Source organism: Gorilla gorilla, chromosome 1, assembly GCF_029281585.2.
Source record: "Gorilla gorilla gorilla isolate KB3781 chromosome 1, NHGRI_mGorGor1-v2.1_pri, whole genome shotgun sequence".
In the NCBI taxonomy this organism is placed as follows: Eukaryota; Metazoa; Chordata; class Mammalia; order Primates; family Hominidae; genus Gorilla; species Gorilla gorilla.
The window spans coordinates 214,919,059-214,938,604 of record NC_073224.2 but is presented as its reverse complement, the minus strand read 5'-3'; the positions used below and the strand labels follow the sequence as shown (position 1 = coordinate 214,938,604).

Genomic DNA, 19,546 nt, shown 5'->3' with positions numbered 1-19,546 from the left:
CTCTACAACACGTGGTGATCTGAACCTCTACAACACGTGGTGATCTGAACCTCTACAACACGCGGTGATCCGAACCTCTACGACACGCGGTGATCTAAACCTCTACGACACGCGGTGATCTAAACCTCTACGACACACGGTGATCCGAACCTCTACAACACGCAGTGATCCGAACCTCTACAACACGCGGTGATCCGAACCTCTACGACACGCGGTGATCTAAACCTCTACGACACACGGTGATCCGAACCTCTACAACACGCGGTGATCCGAACCTCTACGACACGCGGTGATGTAAACCTCTACGACACGCGGTGATGTAAACCTCTACGACACGCGGTGATCCAAACCTCTACGACACGCGGTGATCCAAACCTCTACGACACGCGGTGATCCGAACCTCTACGACACGCGGTGATCCGAACCTCTACGACACGCGGTGATCCGAACCTCTACGACACGCGGTGATCTAAATCTCTACAACACGCGGTGATCTAAACCTCAACCACACGTGGTGATCTACACCTCAACCACACGCGGTGATCTAAACCTCTACAACACGCGGTGATCCAAACCTCTACGACACACGGTGATCCAAACCTCTACGACACGTGGTGACGTAAACCTCTACAACACGCAGTGATCCGAACCTCTACGACACGTGGTGATCTGAACCTCTACGACACGCGGTGATCTAAACCTCTACAATACACTGTGATCTAAACCTCTACAACACACTGTTTGGCATAAGAGGAAACTGAGGGCCAGGTGCAGTGGCTCACGCCTATAATCTCAGCACTTTGGGAGACTGAGATGGGAGGATCAGTTGAACCCAGGAGTTTGAGATCAGCCTGGGCAACTATCGAGACCCCTGTCTGTACAAAAATTAAAAAAAAAGAAAAACTTAGCCAGGTGGGGTGGCACAAGCCTGTAGTCCCAGCTACTGGGATGACTGAGGCAGGAGGATCACTTGAGCCCAGGAGGTGGAGGCTGCAGTGAGCTGATTGTACCACTGCATCCCAGTCTGGGCAACGGAACAAGGACCCTAGATCTAAAAAAAGGAAACTGAGGCAACAGACATGAGAAAGTGGCTCATGCCCCCAAGGGAGGCAGGGAGATAACCCAGGAGCACTGCCACCCTCTGCCTCCCAGCATCCCAGCCTGCCTTGCACACTGTCTCCCATGTCTACAAGAACAATGGGAGGTGGCCCCAGGATGGGACTGCAGGCTTTTCCAGCCCTAAGTCACTCTGGGATCCCCAGAACATGCCTTCTTCTCTCTGGGCCTCAGGCAGAAAAATAACTCCACCAGGATGCTGGGCAGAGGTGTAGGGGGCTTGCGTGAGGGACTAGACAGCCATCTCTGCCTGGAAGCTAGGGTCAGGGGATGAGATGTCACACCTGGAGAAAACTGCCAGCATTTTCCACTCCCTATCTGCCAGAGCCCACACAGGAAGAATCCCAGCCTCACATCCAAGGACTCAGAGGTGCTGGGAGGGTCAAGGTGGCCAGGCCCCGCCCTCCTGCGGCCTGCTGAGGCCGAGGGACACTTCTGGAGTTATCAAGCTTGCAGGGACCTCCCCCGCCACACACACTTTTTAAATTACTGATTTTACATTTCACAAGCAACATGTGAATATTTACAAAAATAAAAGCATTACAGATAAGGCTCTTTCCACCGCTCTAAGCTCCTCTCCAGAGTCCCCACTGTGACCAGTTTCTTTCCAGACATTTTTCGTCTTCCATGAATGGAAAATGCAAAGTAAGCTTCTCATGGAACTCTCTTGAATAGTCTCAGTCCGGGTGTGTCATTCTGTAACTTGCTTTTTTAGTAGCACACCTTGGAGCTCAAACTCAGTTTCCTTATCTGCAAAATGGGGAGAGTAATCCAGCCCCACAGAAATGACGGAGTTCCCATAAAACCCTGGGAATCCTCCCTGCTACGGAAGGGATTCAACAAGCATGGCGAGAATGACACTGATATCCCTCTTTCCTGCTGGCCACTGGAGGCACAGTTCACTCCGCAGTCCTCTCCACCCACACTTCAGTCCTTCCCAAGCTTCCCCTTTAGTTCCCTTACATGCAACACTCCCGGGAACGTCCCTGTTCACACCCCCTAGTGGCTGCGGCTTCTCCAGGGCTGACCCGAGGAAAGGACGGCTCCCTTGGAGGACTGTGCACTCCAGGGTTCGGCTGATCAACCCTAACACGGTCACGGCCATTCTACCTCACGTGACTTGGTGGGAGGCTGCCAGGCAGGCAGGGTGGCCAGGCCCTCTTTTACAAGAAAGAGAACTGCAACTGCGGAGAGGCGAGGAAGCTTGTTGGAGGCCACACGCCCAACAAGGGGTGGGATTTCCTGGACCTGGGACCCTTTAGAAAAGATGGAGGCTAGGCGTGGTGGCTACGCCTGTAATCCCAGCGCTTGGGAAGCCGAGGCGGGCAGATCACTTGAGTGAGGTCAGGAGTTTGAAACCAGCCTGACCAATATGGTGAAACCCCGTCTCTACTAAAAGTACAAAAATTAGCCGGGCGTGGTGGCGGGCGCCTATGATCCCAACTACTCTGGAGGCTGAGGCAGGAGAATCGCTTGAACCCGGGAGACGGAGGTTGCAGTGAGCCCAGATCACACCACTGCACTCCAGCCTGGGTGACAGAGCAAGACTCCATCTCAAAAAAAAAAAAAGATGTGGAAGGGGCTAAGGGGGAGGAGAAGGCTTGCCTAAGGCCTTGGGTCTAGAATGACATGTGCATTTTCTAGTTTGGCAGAGGGAGAAGAGGCAAGATGTAGGTGGGAGGTAAAACAGAACTCACTGCGCTTTTTGGGGCCTGAACAAGTGATTGCTGGGGACTCGAAAAGTGGGAAAAGCCTGTCGACCACTGTAGGGCATGAGGGGACAGAGCCCAAGGCCTCGCATGGGCCTGATTTCTGATTTTCAGAATGGGAACACAACGGATTCTGGTACTTGTAGGCCCCCAAGCTCCCTACGCATCCCTGTTGGAAGCTCAAACAGGTATCTGGGAGCCTCAGAAAGAAAGCAGGGGGCCTGGGAGCCACAGGGGCTCAGCCAGTCACCAAGAACCAGGGAGCCCCACCTTCTCCTCCAATGAGGCCCCAGACCAGGAATCCATGGGACACTTGGTGGCAGGAATAAGACCATTTGGTCTCTGGCCAGGCCCCCACTGCTGCCTCCCAGGGCCCTTGGCAACAAAGGGGAAAACATGGGCTGGGGGCGAGTTTAGCTGGAGCTGGGGCTGCAAACTCAGATGCCCACGGGGATGGGGCAAGTCACGTGAACGAGGCAAGTGGGATGGGTGGGTCCTGGAGTGGATGGGGAGGAGATGCCTTGTGGAAAGCACCTGACTGCTACCCTGAGGAGGGCAGGCCCAGTACGGCCAGAGCTTCCAATTCCAGACCGAGTCCTCAGCCCTAACAGGCCTTGGAGGAAATGTTGTCCTTGCTCCTGAGGCCACTGGAAATGGCAGGGAGATGTGGATGAGCTGGGGGACAAGTGAGCAGAAGAATCTTAACAGGCATGAAGCCTGCCGGGTGGACGTGGGGACCACAGACTGATCCGACAACAGCCTGAGTGCAAAGGATCTGGGTGTTTTAGTCAGCCACAAGCTTGAAGGGAGCCAATAGGGCTGGTGCAAAACCTCAGGCCTTGTTACTTTCGTCACAGGAGAATAAAGTCCCCTGTTTCTGAGTCACACCATGTACAAAGAGTGTTTACAGTTACTCCTGCGGCCTGGCGGAAGAGGGCGGGGTTCACAGCCAGCCTGGGTTCGAGGACGGGTCCTGTCACTTGCAGTCTGGTGGCCTCACTCAAGTCACACTCCTTTCCCCCACCCCGAGCTGCGGTGTCCCCATCACACTGTCATCGTGGGTTGAGGTGCTGGCCTAAGGTGTGGACACTTTCCAGTCACGTGGGTCACCACCATCATGACCATCACTTTTATCTCTGCTCATGCCCAAAGGAAGCAGAACTATCATCCCCATGCTGGAGACCGGGGTGTGGAGGCCGGGATGCTGAAGTCATGTGAGGAACACAGAGCCTGAGCAGCAAGGCAGGATTCACACCCGGATCCCCCGACTCCAAGCCCGGGACTCTTTTCCTGACACTTTCCCTTTTGTTCCCATTGTTTAGACGGGGCCACTGAGGCTTCACCATGAGACCGACGCTGAGCGCCTGTTCCAGGACCCAGGCTGTGGGTCAGGTAATCTGACCCCCGAACCCATGCTCCCACCACATGCTCCCTTGCCCTCCGTAGGGCAGATTTCCCGGAGGAGGGGAGTCCAACAGCACTTCGGAAATAGCTTCCTTGTTACTGTGGAACGCTGGAGCCACTGCCAGGGAGGGGAGAGGGGAGCCAAGGCGGCCCCACGTGGCCAGGGCGCCAGAGAGTCTCAGAGCCACAGGGCCAGGGCTCTCACACTGGGAATAGGACAGAAGTTCCAGTGCCTGAGGAGAGAAGATGTCTTCAGAAAAAGCCTCTTTCATTCAGTTACCCAGAGCGAGAGCTGGGTGGGGAGCTCTGGCTCTAACCCACTCCGTCACCTTGGGCCCAGTCCTGCTACGCCTCAGTTTCCCCTCTGCACAGTCTGCTCACTGAGGCCCCTTCCTTTTGAAAGTCACTGATTTAAGGTAGCAAAGATCAGCTGCTGGTCAGCGGGGCCCCAGAAAGAAAAGAAGGCAGGGCTGCTGGCCCCAGGGCCCACCCACTACCACTTCTTCCTGCTGCTGCTGTTCCCAGTATTTCTTGAATGTTCTCTGCCCCCCAATCTTCAGAGCCTCAGCTCAGGACAGCCTCTGCCAGCAATGCTTTCTGTCCTGTGAAGCCCAGTCCAGGAGCCCCTCCTCCAGGAAGCCCCCCTTCTCCCACAGTAGATCCCCATCACACCTCTGCAGGCTAGGACTGTCCTTTAAAGCAGTCGCCAGCAGGAGTGGAAATCATCAAAACGGCAGCAGATGCTTGCTGGGCGCTTCCTCCACGGCAGCGTCTAAGCAGCTGACAAGCACCATCTTGTTTCGCCTGGCAGCATCCCCTTGAGTAATGTCTGCCACCATCCTATCATATGGGTGAAAAAACTGAGGCTCTGGACAGCCAGTGAGCTCAAGGTCAAGCAGAAGACACACAGCCACCTGCTCTCCCTAGAGCCTGTGTTTTCACAATCGGGACTCCACAATAGATGTTAGGGCCCCGTCCAGCCCCAGGGCCCAGAGCTGCTATCTGCAGGCCCAGGAGGATAGGACTTGGGAGAGGAAGATGAGAAGGTCTCAGTGGACCCCACCAGCGGCCCTTCCCTGCTCTGAAGCTCAGGGTTGAGAGTGCAATTTCCAGTCATGCCCTGCTCTAGCCCACCAAGTCACTCTCTGCCTCTGGGCCACAGTTTCCACATCTGTAAAGTGGTTATCATACTGTCTAACCCCTGAGGGTGCCGATGAGCTGGAGGACAGGCCACATGTTTTTAAAAGCAGAGGACTGAGATGGCTGGGGAAAGCCCCGCGTTGGCCCTCAGGGCCTGTCCTGGCTGCTGTCAGCCTCCAGCTGCTGGGCTCAGATCAGACAGCTCCTCCAGCATGGCCTGGATTAGTGTCTATGACTCTTACTTATGGGAGGGCAGATCCCAGCCTGCCCCTCCCAAGGGCCCAGTGGCCCCAAGCTCATACCAGGCAACTCTCACCCACCAGTGGTCACGGTCTTGGGCAAGCCACTCTTGCCCTCTGGGCCTCAGCTGTCTTATCTGCAAAATGGGGATCACACCTCTAACCCCCGAGGGTCAGGAAAGGTTTCAAGAATTACACAGCCCACCAGGCCTTGGCCTTTGAGGAAGGTGTTCTGGGTTCCCATTCTGACTTGGCCATCTGCTCCTAGGCAAACAGCTCCTCTCTGATGCGTCTGTGCAGTGGGGGTGACCCACCTCACAGGCATATGATAAAAGCCAAAGTGGGAGCAGGAATGCTGGGCCCCAGCCAGTCTGGGGACTCACCAGGGTCACGCAGTGTGGGAGCTAGAGGACCAGGGCTGGATTCTGGGTTGGCAGCTCCTTTACCACTGTCCCCAGGGAATCCTTCCCCACCACCAGCCTGGCCAGCCTGGGGTCCTACCCCCGCCAGGTACCTGATGCTTCTGGGGGAACCAAGAGACCATCAGGGTTACCCCCCTGCCTCCATGCAGGCCCAACACAAGCCCCTGTCATAGGAGTGGCAACCATTTTAGCAGGCATCCATGATGTGCCAGGCACTGTGCAAGGGGGGCCATGCATGTCGTCTCCAAGGGTCATATCCCCTGATAGGCTGTGACTATCACCCCCGTTTTACACATGGAAAAGTGGAGGCACACGGTCAAGGTCACACGGTGTGTGGCACCCCTGAGATTCAAACCTGGAAAGGTCACACACTCTACGGAGCTCAGCTGCTAAGGTCATTGCTTCCCAAGACCTCCATGAGAGAAGAGCTGGGTCACCTGGCCGTAAGGTCCAGCTGGCAAGAGGCCAGCTCAGTGTTCAGCCTCTTGGGAAAAGCAGAGTCGGGCAGGGCCACAGGAACAGCGTCGTCTGCTGGGGACAGTGTGGGCTCCAATGACCAGGCCCGTCACCCATCTGAAGCCACTCGGCAGCCTTCTTGGCCGCCTGGTGCGGCTGTGACCCAGACACAGCAGCCACTGTCTGCCCAGCAGCAGGGTGGGGCGCCGGGCCCGAGGCCGGCTCTGCGGCCTGTCAGGAGATTTACACCCGACTCTTAACAGCCTCGCGGAATCGCAGGCGGGTGCCGGGCCTGGGGTGGTCTGCTGTGAATCGGCCCCCTGTGAGCAGATGAAAGCCGGGTCGGTGGCTGGGCAGGGAAACGGGCTGGCCGGGGGCCAGCGGGCAGGGAGGCGAGCGGTTCCCTCCCAGGGCTGCAAGTGGGGCTTCCAGCGGCCTGGGGTTGATTAGGAGAACCCGGGAGGTCTGTGGTTAACCCCTTCCCTCCTGCTGGGCAGACTCCGCTAGCCCTGCCCCTAGCGCAGGGGACACTCCTGGGGGTTGTGGGGATCTTGGGAGCCAGGGACCTGGAGCAGCTGCCTCTCCTCAGCCCAGGAAGAAACTGCAGAAACTCTAAGGCCTTCAAAGGCCCAACTGCAGGCTCAGGGTCACTTCTCCTGCCCACGCCAAACCCTCGGCAGCCACACTCTGCTGGCCGCTCACTTCAGGCCCCTGCTCAAAGGTCACCTCTTCAGGAGGCCTCCCCGCCCCATCCCTTGTCCCATCCCTTGCAAGCTCCACTCCTTCTCCCGGCTTTGTTTTTCTTCATAGGAATTCCTACTACCTGAAATGACATTAATGAATCATTTGCTTATTCATCAACGATTTATGGAGCAGCTCTGAAGGGCTCCTGCCCACATTCTCAGGGTCTAGCTATACCAGGGCCTGGCAAACCAGAGCAAAGAACTCTGTCCTTGTAGAGCATAAACAATAGGGGGCCAGGTGCGGTGGCCCACGCCTGTAGTCCCAGCACTTTGGGAGGCTGAGGTGGGCGGATCACTTGAGGTCGGGAGTTCAAGACTAGCCTGGCCAACACGGTGAAATCCTGTCTCTATTAAAAATACAAAAATTAGCTGGGTGTGGTGGCGTGTGCCTGTAATCCCAGCTACTAGGGAGGCTGAGGCAAGAGAATCTCCTGAACCTGGGAGGCGGAGGTTGCTGTGAGCCAAGATCTTGCCACTGCACTCCAGCCTGGGCAACAGAGCAAGACTCCATCTCAAAAAACAAAACAAAACAAAATGGGAGAAATGAATAACAAATGAAACAAACTATCAGACTAGATAGCACCTTAGAAGGTGGTAGTGGTAAGTGCTCGGGGTAACCTTAAAGCCAGGAAGGAAAAGGGGGAGAGGTGAGGAAGGCTGTGTGTGTGCCACTTGAAACAGGCGGGCTGCTGAGAAGTGCAGAGGCTTTAGGGTGTGAAGGAGTGTGCCATGCATCTGCAGGTGTCCGGGGAGGAGTGTTCCAGGTAGAAAAAAGAGCAGTGCAAAGGCCCCCGAGGCAGGAGTGTCCCTGGCAAGTTCAAAGACCAGCCAGGATACCAGGGTGGCCAGAGCAGGATGTGGGAGGGAGGGCAGGGGGTAACGGGCACAGGCTAGGGGGGCGTGAGGGCCGTTCCCCCACCGTGGTCCATGCCAGACTTGCCAGGTGTCGCAGCCCCTCCTGCTGGGATCCTGGACCCGGCTCAGCAACCTGCTTCTTAACCAGCCCCCAGTGACTCTGAGGGACACCAGCACTGAGAACCTCAGAAACCGAGGCCACACAGGCAGGAAGCCACCAAGCCAGCCTTCAAACCCAGCTGGCCACCTGGCTGCAGGCCGGGCACGCTCTGCAGGGCACCAGAGGGGAACGACCCGGCCACAGAACCCACAGCCGGCCTCAGGGATCTACAGATTCCCAGTCCTTGGCTCCCAGGACCAGCCCCTACTCCCACTTCACCCCACAGCGGGCTCAGATTTCAGAGGGTCGGAGGTGGCAAAACAGGAAAAAAGCCGGGAAAGGAAGTCCAGGAGCACAAAAGGCCTGTAACAACCCGTGAAGGTTGTGGGGGCACTTCCTGGGGCCAGGCTACGGTAAACTCAGTCAACCTTCACAGCGACTCCCCTAGGCAGACACCGATACCATCCATTTGACAGCTGAGCACACTGAGGCGAAAAGGCCCTTCCAAGTGGCCCTCACTTCCCGCAGCCCCCGGGTCGGAGCCCCCAGGGTGTGCTGACAGTCACCTTGGGCAAAAGGTTTTGCGCCCTGGCCTCTATCCTCTCCTGGGGTTGCCCAAGAGATCAGTTACTGGGGACTTTGCACAGGGCCTGACACAAGGGAGGGGGTTGCTCAGTGACCAGGAGCCGCTGAGCTGGTCCCTTCACTCTTACAGATGGGGACACTGAGGACCCGAAAGGCCAAGGATTTGTCCAAGGCCAAAGACAAAGGAGTGGGGCTGCAACCCAGGGTATGGGGGGGACCTGATCTCAGGGCCAGGATATGCCAGGGACAGGAGCAGGCAGGTCCTAAGGATGGGGGACCTAGTAGACTGCCCCCCGACTCCATCTCTGCTCTGTTCTGTAAATAAAACCACTGATCCAGCCCCTGCTGGGGCCCAGAGAGGGAGGTCACCTGTCTCAGGTGGTGCAGCAAGCCTGGCTTCTGACGCCGTGGGTCTCCAGGCCCAGCCTCTGTCCCTCCCTCTTGTTGCCTCGTCCAGAGCCACGCCTTTACCTTCCAGCTCACCCCAGAAGGGGCCATCTCAGGTCTGGGAGACCCAGGCAGAGAAGAGCATGCAGGGGATTCTGCTGGAATCTCCCACAGGCAGGGCTGAGTCTCCATGCTCATCCAGGGGCCCCAGCAGGGCAGAGTGGGCGGCTCTGGGGTGGGCTGGGCTGAGCATGGAGGGCTCTCAGAGGTGCCAACCTTGCCCGGTCCCTTGGATCTTCCCACCAAGTGTCAAGACCCCGTCCCGTGCCTCCCTCTTTCTGGAGTGGCTCCCCTCTTTCAGGAGTGGCTTCTGAGTGCCGCATCCCCACCCAGAGCCCAACTGAGGCTCCTGTCCATGCTGACCCTGCCCCTGGAGACGTAGGGCAGGGCTGCCACCTCCTTCAATGGAGACTTGATGCCTGCATCTCTATTACCAAGGCAGCCACCCAGCTGCTGCCCATGAGAGAGCTCACTGTTGACTAATGGTGGTGGTGGGAGTGCAGGAAGGGGGCTGGGTACTGAGGACGACAAAACGCTGCAGACCCAGTGACTCATGGGTCCCCTCTGTGCTATGGCCACGTGCTGTCCACACGTCACCCCTGATCTCCAGGCCCGCAGGGTGGGTGGCATCATCACACTTCATGGAGGAGGGAGCTGAGGCCCAGAGAGGTCAGTGACTTGCCCTAGGTCACACTGCAGATAACAGCCCTGGCTAAAGTGACGGATCCCTTGCTAACCCCCACCGCTAAGTGCTTTCTATAGATTAAGCCATTGTTTCCTCGCGATAGCATCATGAGGTAGCTGCTTGTGCGAATATCATTTTTCAGTTCAGGAAACTGAGGCACGGAGATGACTAGCCCAAGGACCCACAGCCAGGAAAGCTGGCTTGGAAACTGCTCTCTACACCATGGTGGTCTATGGCTCATGAGGGCTTCCCAGCCATCACCACCTTGAGACTCCTGGAGTCACTGATCCAGTTCTCAGATGACAAAACTGAGGCCACAAAGAAGACACGACTTGCCTAGGGTCACGAAGCCCAAGGCCAAGGGCATGGGCTGGTCTATGTCTGATCTCAGCAGGAGGGAACCAGCAGGAGTGTGGCCAGAGCGAGTGCTGGCTGGGAGCTGACGGTGCAGGCCTGAGGATGCGTGCAGGGGCTCAGGGCTGGCAGAGGTGACCCTGAGAGCCCTGGAGGGAAACTCTTCCAGGGCTGCTGGACTCAGCTCCAAGCCTTTCCCAAGTGGCCAGATGCTGGGATGGGCCCAGGAATTGGATGATGGGGTGTCAGGCCCAGCTGACTCCCAAGAAGGGAGAGGCCAGCCCAGGGCTAGGCCTCCTGCCCCAGGCCTCCTGCCCCAGGCCTGCTCAGCCTAGAATCTTGCCTCTGGGAAGACTGAAGCCTGGGGAGCCTTCCTGCACCTTGCACAGCATTAGGTCCTATTCAGGTACCCAACTCCCTCAGGCCTGGATTCTCTCCTCACTGGAACTTCGGTGACCCCTCTGGTTCTGCTGTCATGAAGATCCCATTCAATAGCGACTGCAAAAAGGTCTTCTAAACTGCAAAGGGTCACATTTCTGAGAAAGAGAGGGGTGGGCCAACCCTCAGTGCACCAAGCTGAAAATGCCTTGGGGAGGTGGGATGGAGCTCAGGAAGCTGGCTGGCTCTATTTCATTCATTCATTCATTCATTCATTCATTCATTCATTCATTCATTCTGTGGACACAGAGCCTCAGCCTACCCTCCCACTTCCCCAGCCTTAATCTGACCTTCAGCAAGCAGAGAGAATTAAACACAAACTCACTTTGATAGACCAGAACTCCCTGCTCATAGGGTCCGGGTGCCCGGACTCTGGGTGACCTGAGCAAGTCACATGCTAAGATTCAAAGACTCAGTTTCCAAGGAAGAGGCCTGGCCTCACAGCCAGACCAGCCCCTGACTTTTGATCACTCCTGCCCTCCATGCATCCCTCAGCCACCCGCACAGAAGCTGGGGGCAGAGTAAAGCAAGCCTGGCTCAACCTCCACCCAGAAACACACAAGCACCCCACAAATGCCACATCTGAAAGCTTTCTCCATCCTTTTCCTTTCCTTGACTTCCTCAGTAGTCTCCATGGACAGTCATCTCCACTCCCAGCCTCCTCGCTGGCCTCCCACAGTCTCAGGCTAAGCCCAGAGGGTTTAGGGGTTTGCCAGCAGGCACGCAGTGTGTGGGGGCACAGAGCCAAGGACTGCAACCCCCCCAGGAGGGCTCCATCTGTCTGACCTAGTTGCTGTCCTTCCCGCACTGGACCCTCCTTCCCCGCGCAGGGGCTCAGCGGGCTTGGTGGCACTTACGTCTGGGCTCCCGGGGTCCGTCCACGGTCACCTTGATGGCTCGGTGGTAGGTGGCCACTTGGGTGGGGTTGGTGAACACAGTGATGGTCAGGGTGAAACTCTTCCCTGGGGAGAGTGGGGAATAGAGGCAGGTGGTTGGCACCTGGAGCTTCCACAATGCCCTGCTCTCCCACCTGTATCTACCCCTGGAAGCCCCTAACTGTCAAGAAGGGGCACTCTGTCCTCTTTGAACCTGGGCAGAAGATAGGGCTCTGGGTGAAGTTCAAGCTCTTGGGCTTGGCATTCAAGGCCCCTGGGGGTCTGATGCCAACTTTGTCATCCCCCCGCCCCATGCCGTGGCCACCCTGGCTCATGTTCCCCTCTTCTTGGCCTTTCTGCTGTCTCTTCTATTCAGAAACCCACACGATTTTGTGGTGGGGAGCAGGATGGGTATATTCTATTTTCTGAAAGTAATTGGTGATCTTTGCAGAAAAATTCAAGAACATACAAAATATAAATAAAGAAGAAAAGACCCCCCCCACGGTTCCACTAGCTGGAGATAGACACCGTTACCATTCGGTGTTTTCTGTTTCAGCTCTTTTTGTACGGGTTTGTATATTTACACAGTCGCAGTGGTACTAAAATACAGATTTTCATACTGTTTTTTTTTTTTCATTTAACCTCACATCAGAAGCACTTTCCCACGTCATTAAAACTCCATAAACTTTGTTTTTAATGGCTGCAAAATATTTCAACTCAAGGAAGCCTCCTCATCTTTTATTTATCTACCTCCTTACTCTCGGGTATTTACATCGTTGCTAATTTCTTATTGATGTGTGCAGCTGGAGCTGAAAAAGGACTGATTTGGGAGCTGCAGACATTTCTTCTGTAGACACAACTGTTATTTCCAGAATGTTGTTCTATTTTTAGATAGACATTTGGCTCCAAAGTCTCCATTCAAAATTCCTGAGAGGGGAAAAAACTTTTAAAATACTATTTTTTTTTTTTTTTACCATTTAAAATAAAATGAAAGTGACCTTCTGTTTATAAAAATCTTTGTCTGCATCTCTGCCTATTTCCTTAGAAGAGATTCCAAGAAGCGGTGAGTGATTTCACGGCAGCAGAGGGTTGGGACATATTACGGGCGCGGATCCCTCTTGGAGTGAGATGACTCTCCGGAGAGATTTAGTCGTCACCCTCGCGTGTGAGGCTGCGTCACACCCCAGGGATGTGTCTATCAAGATGGAAGATCTTTTACACGCTCTTGATTTTGTTTGCCTTTTTTTCTATTACTAGTGAGAATGAAACTTTTTATATGATTATTATCCATCATAATCCAACACAAATTATTGCTTCACGTTCTTTTACTTTCCTGTGAAGGTTTTAGTGCCTTTTAAAAATCGCTATATATTAAGCTTGTTAATACTTTCCATGCTGTATTTGTGGCCATCAGTTTCCCCGGGCACAGGCCTGCACATTTTGCCTTCACACGCTGGGTGGTTTTTCATTTTCACTTCTATTTCTCGTTCTTCTATCGTTTTATGTTCAGACGGGTTTCTCCGTGTAGAAAGCAGTTTATGAAGATTTACTTTCGACAGTCTTCTCTCTACTTTCTACAGTGAATTCTCTGATGTGTCTGGGAGTTTGGGGGTCTGGGTAAGAGTCCTCCTCTCACCCTATTCTCTATTATGATCCACAGCCTCATGCTCTATGAGATTGGTGGCCGGGAGCGGAGGAGATCTGCGGATCCCCCAAGCCAGACTTTATCCCCCTATCCCTGCCTCTGGATCCCACGTACAGGCCTGGGAACTCCCTGTGGGTAGGGGCCAATGGTCTCGCACTCTCACCTGTACCCCAGGGCTGGCACAGGATGGTCACGGAGGGAGGCTACCCAAGCGCATCCCTCTGGTGTCCCCCTGACATGCCTCCAAAGTGAGCAGGTAGGTTTCAACAGCCCCACGTTGCAGGTGGGAGATGAAGCTCAGGGTGGAGACCAGTATCTCACAGTTCTCTTTGCATGGCCGGGTACTTGTTAGTCAACCAATCAAGTGAAAATTCTAGCCCCAGAGGCAGGAGAATCCGGAACAAAATTAAACCAGCCAGGCTGCCAGGAGCCATGCCACAGGACCCAAGGCCCTCTGAGACACCAGGGGGAATTTAAAGCTCAAGACCCACTGAGTGTGACTCCAGCTGGGAAACGAGGGGCTTCTCTGGAAGCCTTTTCCTAAGCCAGCCGGCTGAGGCAGGGATAGAAATTCTGACTGCACTTGCCCCCGGAGCCCCAGGTCAGAACAGACCCGGTCTCCCACTCTCAGGTCACAGGGGCCACTTTGCATGATTTCTGGAAGCAGAAGTGCAGATGGTCTAGGGAAGTGCCAGGCAGATGCCTCGGGCTCCCTGCCCGACCCCTCCCGCTGCCTTTCCTCACTCTGAGGTCATTTCTCTCCTGGACCTCTTTCTCCTCCGACCAGCCCAGCACTCTCCTGGGGTCCCTGAGCCTCTGACCCTGCCAGCATTGTCCAGCACCTTCTTGGTTATGACGGGGAGTTTAGGCAGACAGCCCAGAGCCCTAGGGGCCAGACTGGAGACACGGAGGACTAATGGGCCCCAGTGCCCTGCCACAGGGCCCCGGGCCCACAGCAGCATTTGAAAGTTTACTAAAACGCTCCTTCAGGTCGCCCACCTTCTCAGTCAGGCCTTCCCTGGTCACTTTATCTAAAGTAGGCATTTTTAATTTTAATTAATTTTTTTGAGACAAGGTCTTGCTCTGTCACCCAGGTTGGAGTGCAGTGGCATGATCATAGCTCACTGCAGCCTGGACCTCCCGGGCTCAAGTGATCCTCCTGTCTCAGCCTCCTGAGTAGCTGGGACAACAGGTGAGCGCCACCATGCCCGGCTATTTCTTTTTTTCCCTTCCTTCTTTTCCTTCCCTCCCTTCCTTCCTTCCTTTCCTTTCTTTTCTTTCTTTCCTTTCTTTCTTTCTTTTTTTTTTTTTTCAAGCTTTTACTATGTGCCCAGGCTGGTCTTGAACTCCTGGGCTCAAGTGATCCTCCCGCCTTGGCCTCCCAAAGTGTTGGGATTACAGTCTTAACCACTACACCTGGAAGGCATTTTTAACTTGGCTCCGTAGAGTTGAATGAGCCTGAGAACCAGGATAGGAAAAAATTACAATTGTATTGTCCCTAACCTCTAACTGAAATTTAGCATCACTCTCAACTACGATCGTAGGCAACAAACCACAGAGGTATTATCAGCCGTACCTGTGACCTTGTCACCAACAGACGTCACAGATACTTACATATCACATTACAGTTGCTGCAGATTGCTCTAAATATCTTTTATGCTCGTCACAACTTCAAAACCATGGTTGTCATTAGGCCCAATGCTAGATCTTATTTAATACATTGAATAAAGCATCACATTTACCACAATTTTTAAAGTATTTTGCTATGTTTTAATAGAAATGGTTTCTAGTGTAATACTTTGTATTTGATTTTATACCTTAAAAATATCATTGTTCTGAGAAAGGTGTGCGGGCTTCACCAGATATCAGAGGGGCCCACAGGGCAAAAAAAAAAAAAAAAAAAAAAAAAGCACTAAGCAGCTCAACCTGAAGTATCACAGGCCCTACCACTCCCTTTCTCTATTCCCTGCACCTGCTGGAATTTTCTCACAATGCATATGCTTTTAATAATCCATCTACTCATTTTGTCTCCTTCTACTAGATTATAACCTCCCCAGGGGCCCAAGTTTTTGTCTTGTTCATGCAGTGTCTCCAGCCCCTAGGACGGCATCCGGCACATAGTAGGTGCTCCACAACATTTGTTAAATAAATTAAGGGCAGAGATAATGGCTCCCATTTTGCACACAAGTACTAACGTCCCGCTCCTGAGAAGTGAGAAGCTCCCACCCATACCAGGTAGCAAACCACATGCCACCCCTGAGGTCACCAGCACTCCTCGGCCGCTTCCACCAGCTTCCTAGCCTGTCACCACCCCTCCCAGGTACGAAGGAGAGGAGTGTGGGGCCTAAGAGGAGGAGTGAGAGGGAGGGGCAGGAGTCCTGGACCTCGGGAGACAGGGAGCCTGGGGAGCAGGGGTGGGAGAAAGCTGTCTCCCTGAGTGCCCCTCAGCTACCCCGGCCCTGCCCAGCTCTCTCTCTGCCTGGCAGCGGCAAACCCATCCATCCCTCTCTCTCAGCCTCTAGATATAACTCCGTGCAGGAGCCCCAGGCAAACCTGCAATCCATCAGGAGCCCAGGAAGTGTAAACCCAGGCTCTCTGAGGGCTGGACCTGGTTGCAGGGGAGAAGTCTCGGTCTGGGAAATGGGTTTCCTTTAGGGCTCCAGAAACTCCTCCAGGACCCATCATCAACCAGCCGGGGTGGCAGCAGGGCCTCAGGCAAGTCCTTGAGCCTCTCTGCCTGGGTTCCTATGTGTATAAGGTCCCCGCCCCACCCACAGGAGCTGCATGGGCGGGGGAGGGGACGTGTCTCAGTCTCAGGGGACCTCGGGGTTTTCTCAACTTCAGCCAAGAAGCCATTCATCTCTCCCCCAACCCGCGGTTCCCCTCAGCCTGCACCGGCACACTGCACCCCGAATCTCTGTCGACACACGGTTGCTTTTTAACCAGTTGATCACAGCTCGAGAGCTCATGTGCTTTTCATTTTCACTTAGGCCAGTGGCCGCCTGCTAGAGGGGCATTTTTGGGATTTGTGGTGGCGTGTGGTCAACACAGTTTGGGGTGGCACTGCCAGCGTTAGGGGTGGGGTGCGTGTATGTGGTGGGGGATGCCAGCACCCAACGCTGCCCAGGGTGGTGAAGATTCATTCTTCCTGGGAGGGAAAAACTTGCTTATAAAAGTTCTCTGGCTGGTCGTGGTGGCTCATGCCTGTAATCCCAACACTTTGAGAGGCTGAGGCGGGAGGATCGCTTGAGTCCAGGAGTTCAAGACCAGCCTGAGCAACACAGTGAACAACACCCCCATCTCTACAAAAAATAATTTTAAAAAATCAGCTCAGCATGGTGGCGCATGCCTGTAGTCCCAGCTATTGAGGTGGGAGGACTGCTTGAGACCAGGAGGTTGAGGCTGTAGTGATTGCACCACTGCACCCTGGCCTGGGCGACAGAGCGAGACCTTGTCCCAACAAAAAGTAAAAGAAAAAAAAAATTATCTGAGTCATGAACCTAACTCAGTTTTACATAAAACAAGGGTTTTTTTGTACTTTTAATATCTACTGAATTTTCCAGAAGGAAAGACAGTTTTTTTTTTTTTAAATTTTGTTCAGTGCTTTGCCAACAGTTGTTGACAACTTCAGAAAGTCATGGTATTGGCAGCAAGGCCAGGTTCAGATTGAGCCCTGCCACCCTGCCTGTTCCCTCTGCTGTGGGCTTCTGCATGGAGGGCATTCGTCCACCTCATGGAGTCCTGTGGCCCCAATGTTTACATATTCAAATCAGTGTTTTATTATAAATTACTTTCCCTTTTTTTCTCCATCATAGCTATGGAATAACATAGTTTGCAACTGCATGTAAATAGGTAGGTTACATTATTTATACATTTCAACCTAGAATAGTAAGGCTTGATACAAAATATGTATTGTAAGAAAGGCTCCTCGTGTCTGGCAGGGCAGGGACCTCAGCCCTAATCACTGCAGGAGACAGCAATGACCTGGTTTTCTTCCCTTCCTTTTCTTGGTTCACACCTTCAGCCCTATTGTAAGAGCTCTGTGGTGTTACTGGGTGCATGTCTTTCATGGAAAGCCATCTTCCTGGAATTCAGACAGAATGTAGAACTAAAAACTGAGGAAACAAGCAGAGGTTTCCATCAGACTTCTTAGTTCTGGCAGAAGTCAAGAGACCCAGGCAAGGGTTCTGGGTCCCAACCCCTAATCTTAACTCCCAAAGTGTCCCATCTCCTAAAGTGGCCCAGATTGTCACTGTCAACCACTGACTGTTCTCTCAGGTGGGAATTTCCCAGTCAGCAGGATGGGCACCGCAGATGTGTGTCTGCATGCCAGCGGACCCGGCACCCTCCTTCCTCCCTGCCAACCGCCTCCACCTCTCCCACTCAGCAGTTCACACCTTCTGGGTTTCCCCCACCCCCGCCCAAACCACACAGTAATCAGAGAATCAGTGGCTGTCACCGCTCAAAGGGACCTCAAAGTCCTCCTCCAGTCCCAGGCATTTGAAGTAACAAAATCTCTAACATGTATCCAGCTCTCAATATGCGCCAGCTGATACACTTGTATCAATTTCCCTAACCTTCCCAAAATCTCATGAGGTAGGTACCATTATCATCCCCATCTCACAGATGAGGAAACTGAGGCACAGAGTGGTTAAGTCATTTGCCCAATGTCATCCAGCAAGACATTAGCAGAGCTGGGACTCAAACGCAGGGTGGCTGATACTAGAATGCAGGCTCTCAAAGACCTCGAGCCTCTGAAGGCTGAACGCCTTAGCCACAGTTCCTCAGACATCGGAACTCCTCCTCAGATCACTTCCTGCCTCCCAGGACCACTGAGACTGGTTATGGACCTCTGAGAGGAGATGGATGAGAGAATGGTTTATAAACCCAGCCTCTTGCATCTCCCAGAGCCACAGTCCCAGCCTCGGCCATTCCTGCTACAAGGACAAGCTCCCAACCAACGCTTTGGAAATCCATTTCCCTCCCTGCAGGCCTGGGGAGGGGGGCTCAAGGTCTGTGGGCATGAAAACCCCTAAAAAAATCATTCTCAGTGTGCAGAATGGCCAGACAAGGTCTCGGGAACTCAGAAAATCGTCGTCTCTTCTCTTTCTCTCGCCTCCCAGGAGAGAGAGTGGGAAGGGAGAATCAAGTTCCTGATGCCTTGCTGGGCTCCCAGATGGACAGCACCTTCTGCCCGCCTCGCAAAGGCAGCAGCTATACTGCTCCCGACACATACCTGGGCTAGCAGACCTGGCCACTGCCCTGCAGTCAGCAGAGCTCATCAGCCTTGTCTGCCACCGACCAAGGACCAGTGACTCTCCTCTCAGGGTTGGGATTAAGTCGCAAAGGGTTTGAGAGATTGGGGATGACAAAAGGGACTTGGAGACTAATTAGGAGCAGCAATGAAAGCTTAATTCATAAAAGCAAACATTTTCCATCCATCAACCTGCAACCAGTTAAGGGCACCGTTTGAAAGAAATCTGTGCGTGGGGAAGGGAGCCAACAGGAACAGGAAATGTTTGAAAGAATGTAAACTATTTCAGTTTCATAAAAAGTAACAAGTAAACAGTTATTACATGCAAATAATGTCCTGGTTTTAATTAATGCTGAAAAGTCAAAATATGGCTGACATTTGTATGTATACATCGAACGGCTGGAAAGGAAAAAATGGTGCCCAGATGCCTGTTTCAGAGCGGGGCTGGCAGCTCAGAGGGAACTAGAACCTTGAGAAGGTCCTGTTTATTGGTGATGAAAAGCACGGTTCTGCTTCAGCCACTTCAGCCTGCTGTGGAGTTGGGGAGCAGAGGGAACCCAGCTTACTTCTTAACAAAGCTGGAGGCGGGCCTGGTGCTTGGGAAGGGCGACTCCCACTTCAGCCACTTCTCGTAGGCAGGCTGGTCTTAAAGGGCCAGTGGACCCTCAGGCCTCCATTCCACAGGGGCACGGTTTCCAGGACTTTCCCATCCAGGAGTTAAGTGATGATGGGTTTCAGATCCCAGAAGCCTCCCATTCAACAGCCCCCCACCCCCGTCCCGCCTTCCTTCTGCTGCTCAAGGTCGGTCAGACAGGCAGGGTGGCACACCCGCCTTGACTCTGGGGCAGGAGATGGCAGCCTTCGAGCTGTGCTTTCCAACATTCAGCTGCGTTAGCTTCCGTTCTAGACCACCTAGGGCTCAAAGGCGCTGGGAAACTGGGTCTGGGAGACCACAGCTGGAGAGACAGCCTCAGAGTGTGGGGGAGATTCTGCCCCCTATGGAGAGAGTGGCTGGGGTGCTTGGGCCCCACAGATCAGGGACTTGTCCTGCAACCGCCTTGCTGAAAGACCTAGAAGCT

The 19,546-nt window shown here is 53.9% G+C and overlaps 1 protein-coding gene across 2 annotated transcripts in view; it reads right to left on the bottom strand.

The window, feature by feature from the left end:
* Positions 1–19,546, bottom strand: part of RUNX3 (RUNX family transcription factor 3) — a 65,575-nt gene that overhangs the window by 8,234 nt on the left and 37,795 nt on the right. For both annotated transcript variants that reach the window (XM_004025187.5, XM_063701642.1), the window contains exon 4: positions 11,551–11,655. In XM_004025187.5, the coding sequence (XP_004025236.2) occupies positions 11,551–11,655 (105 nt within the window). The remainder of the gene's footprint in view (positions 1–11,550; positions 11,656–19,546) is intronic.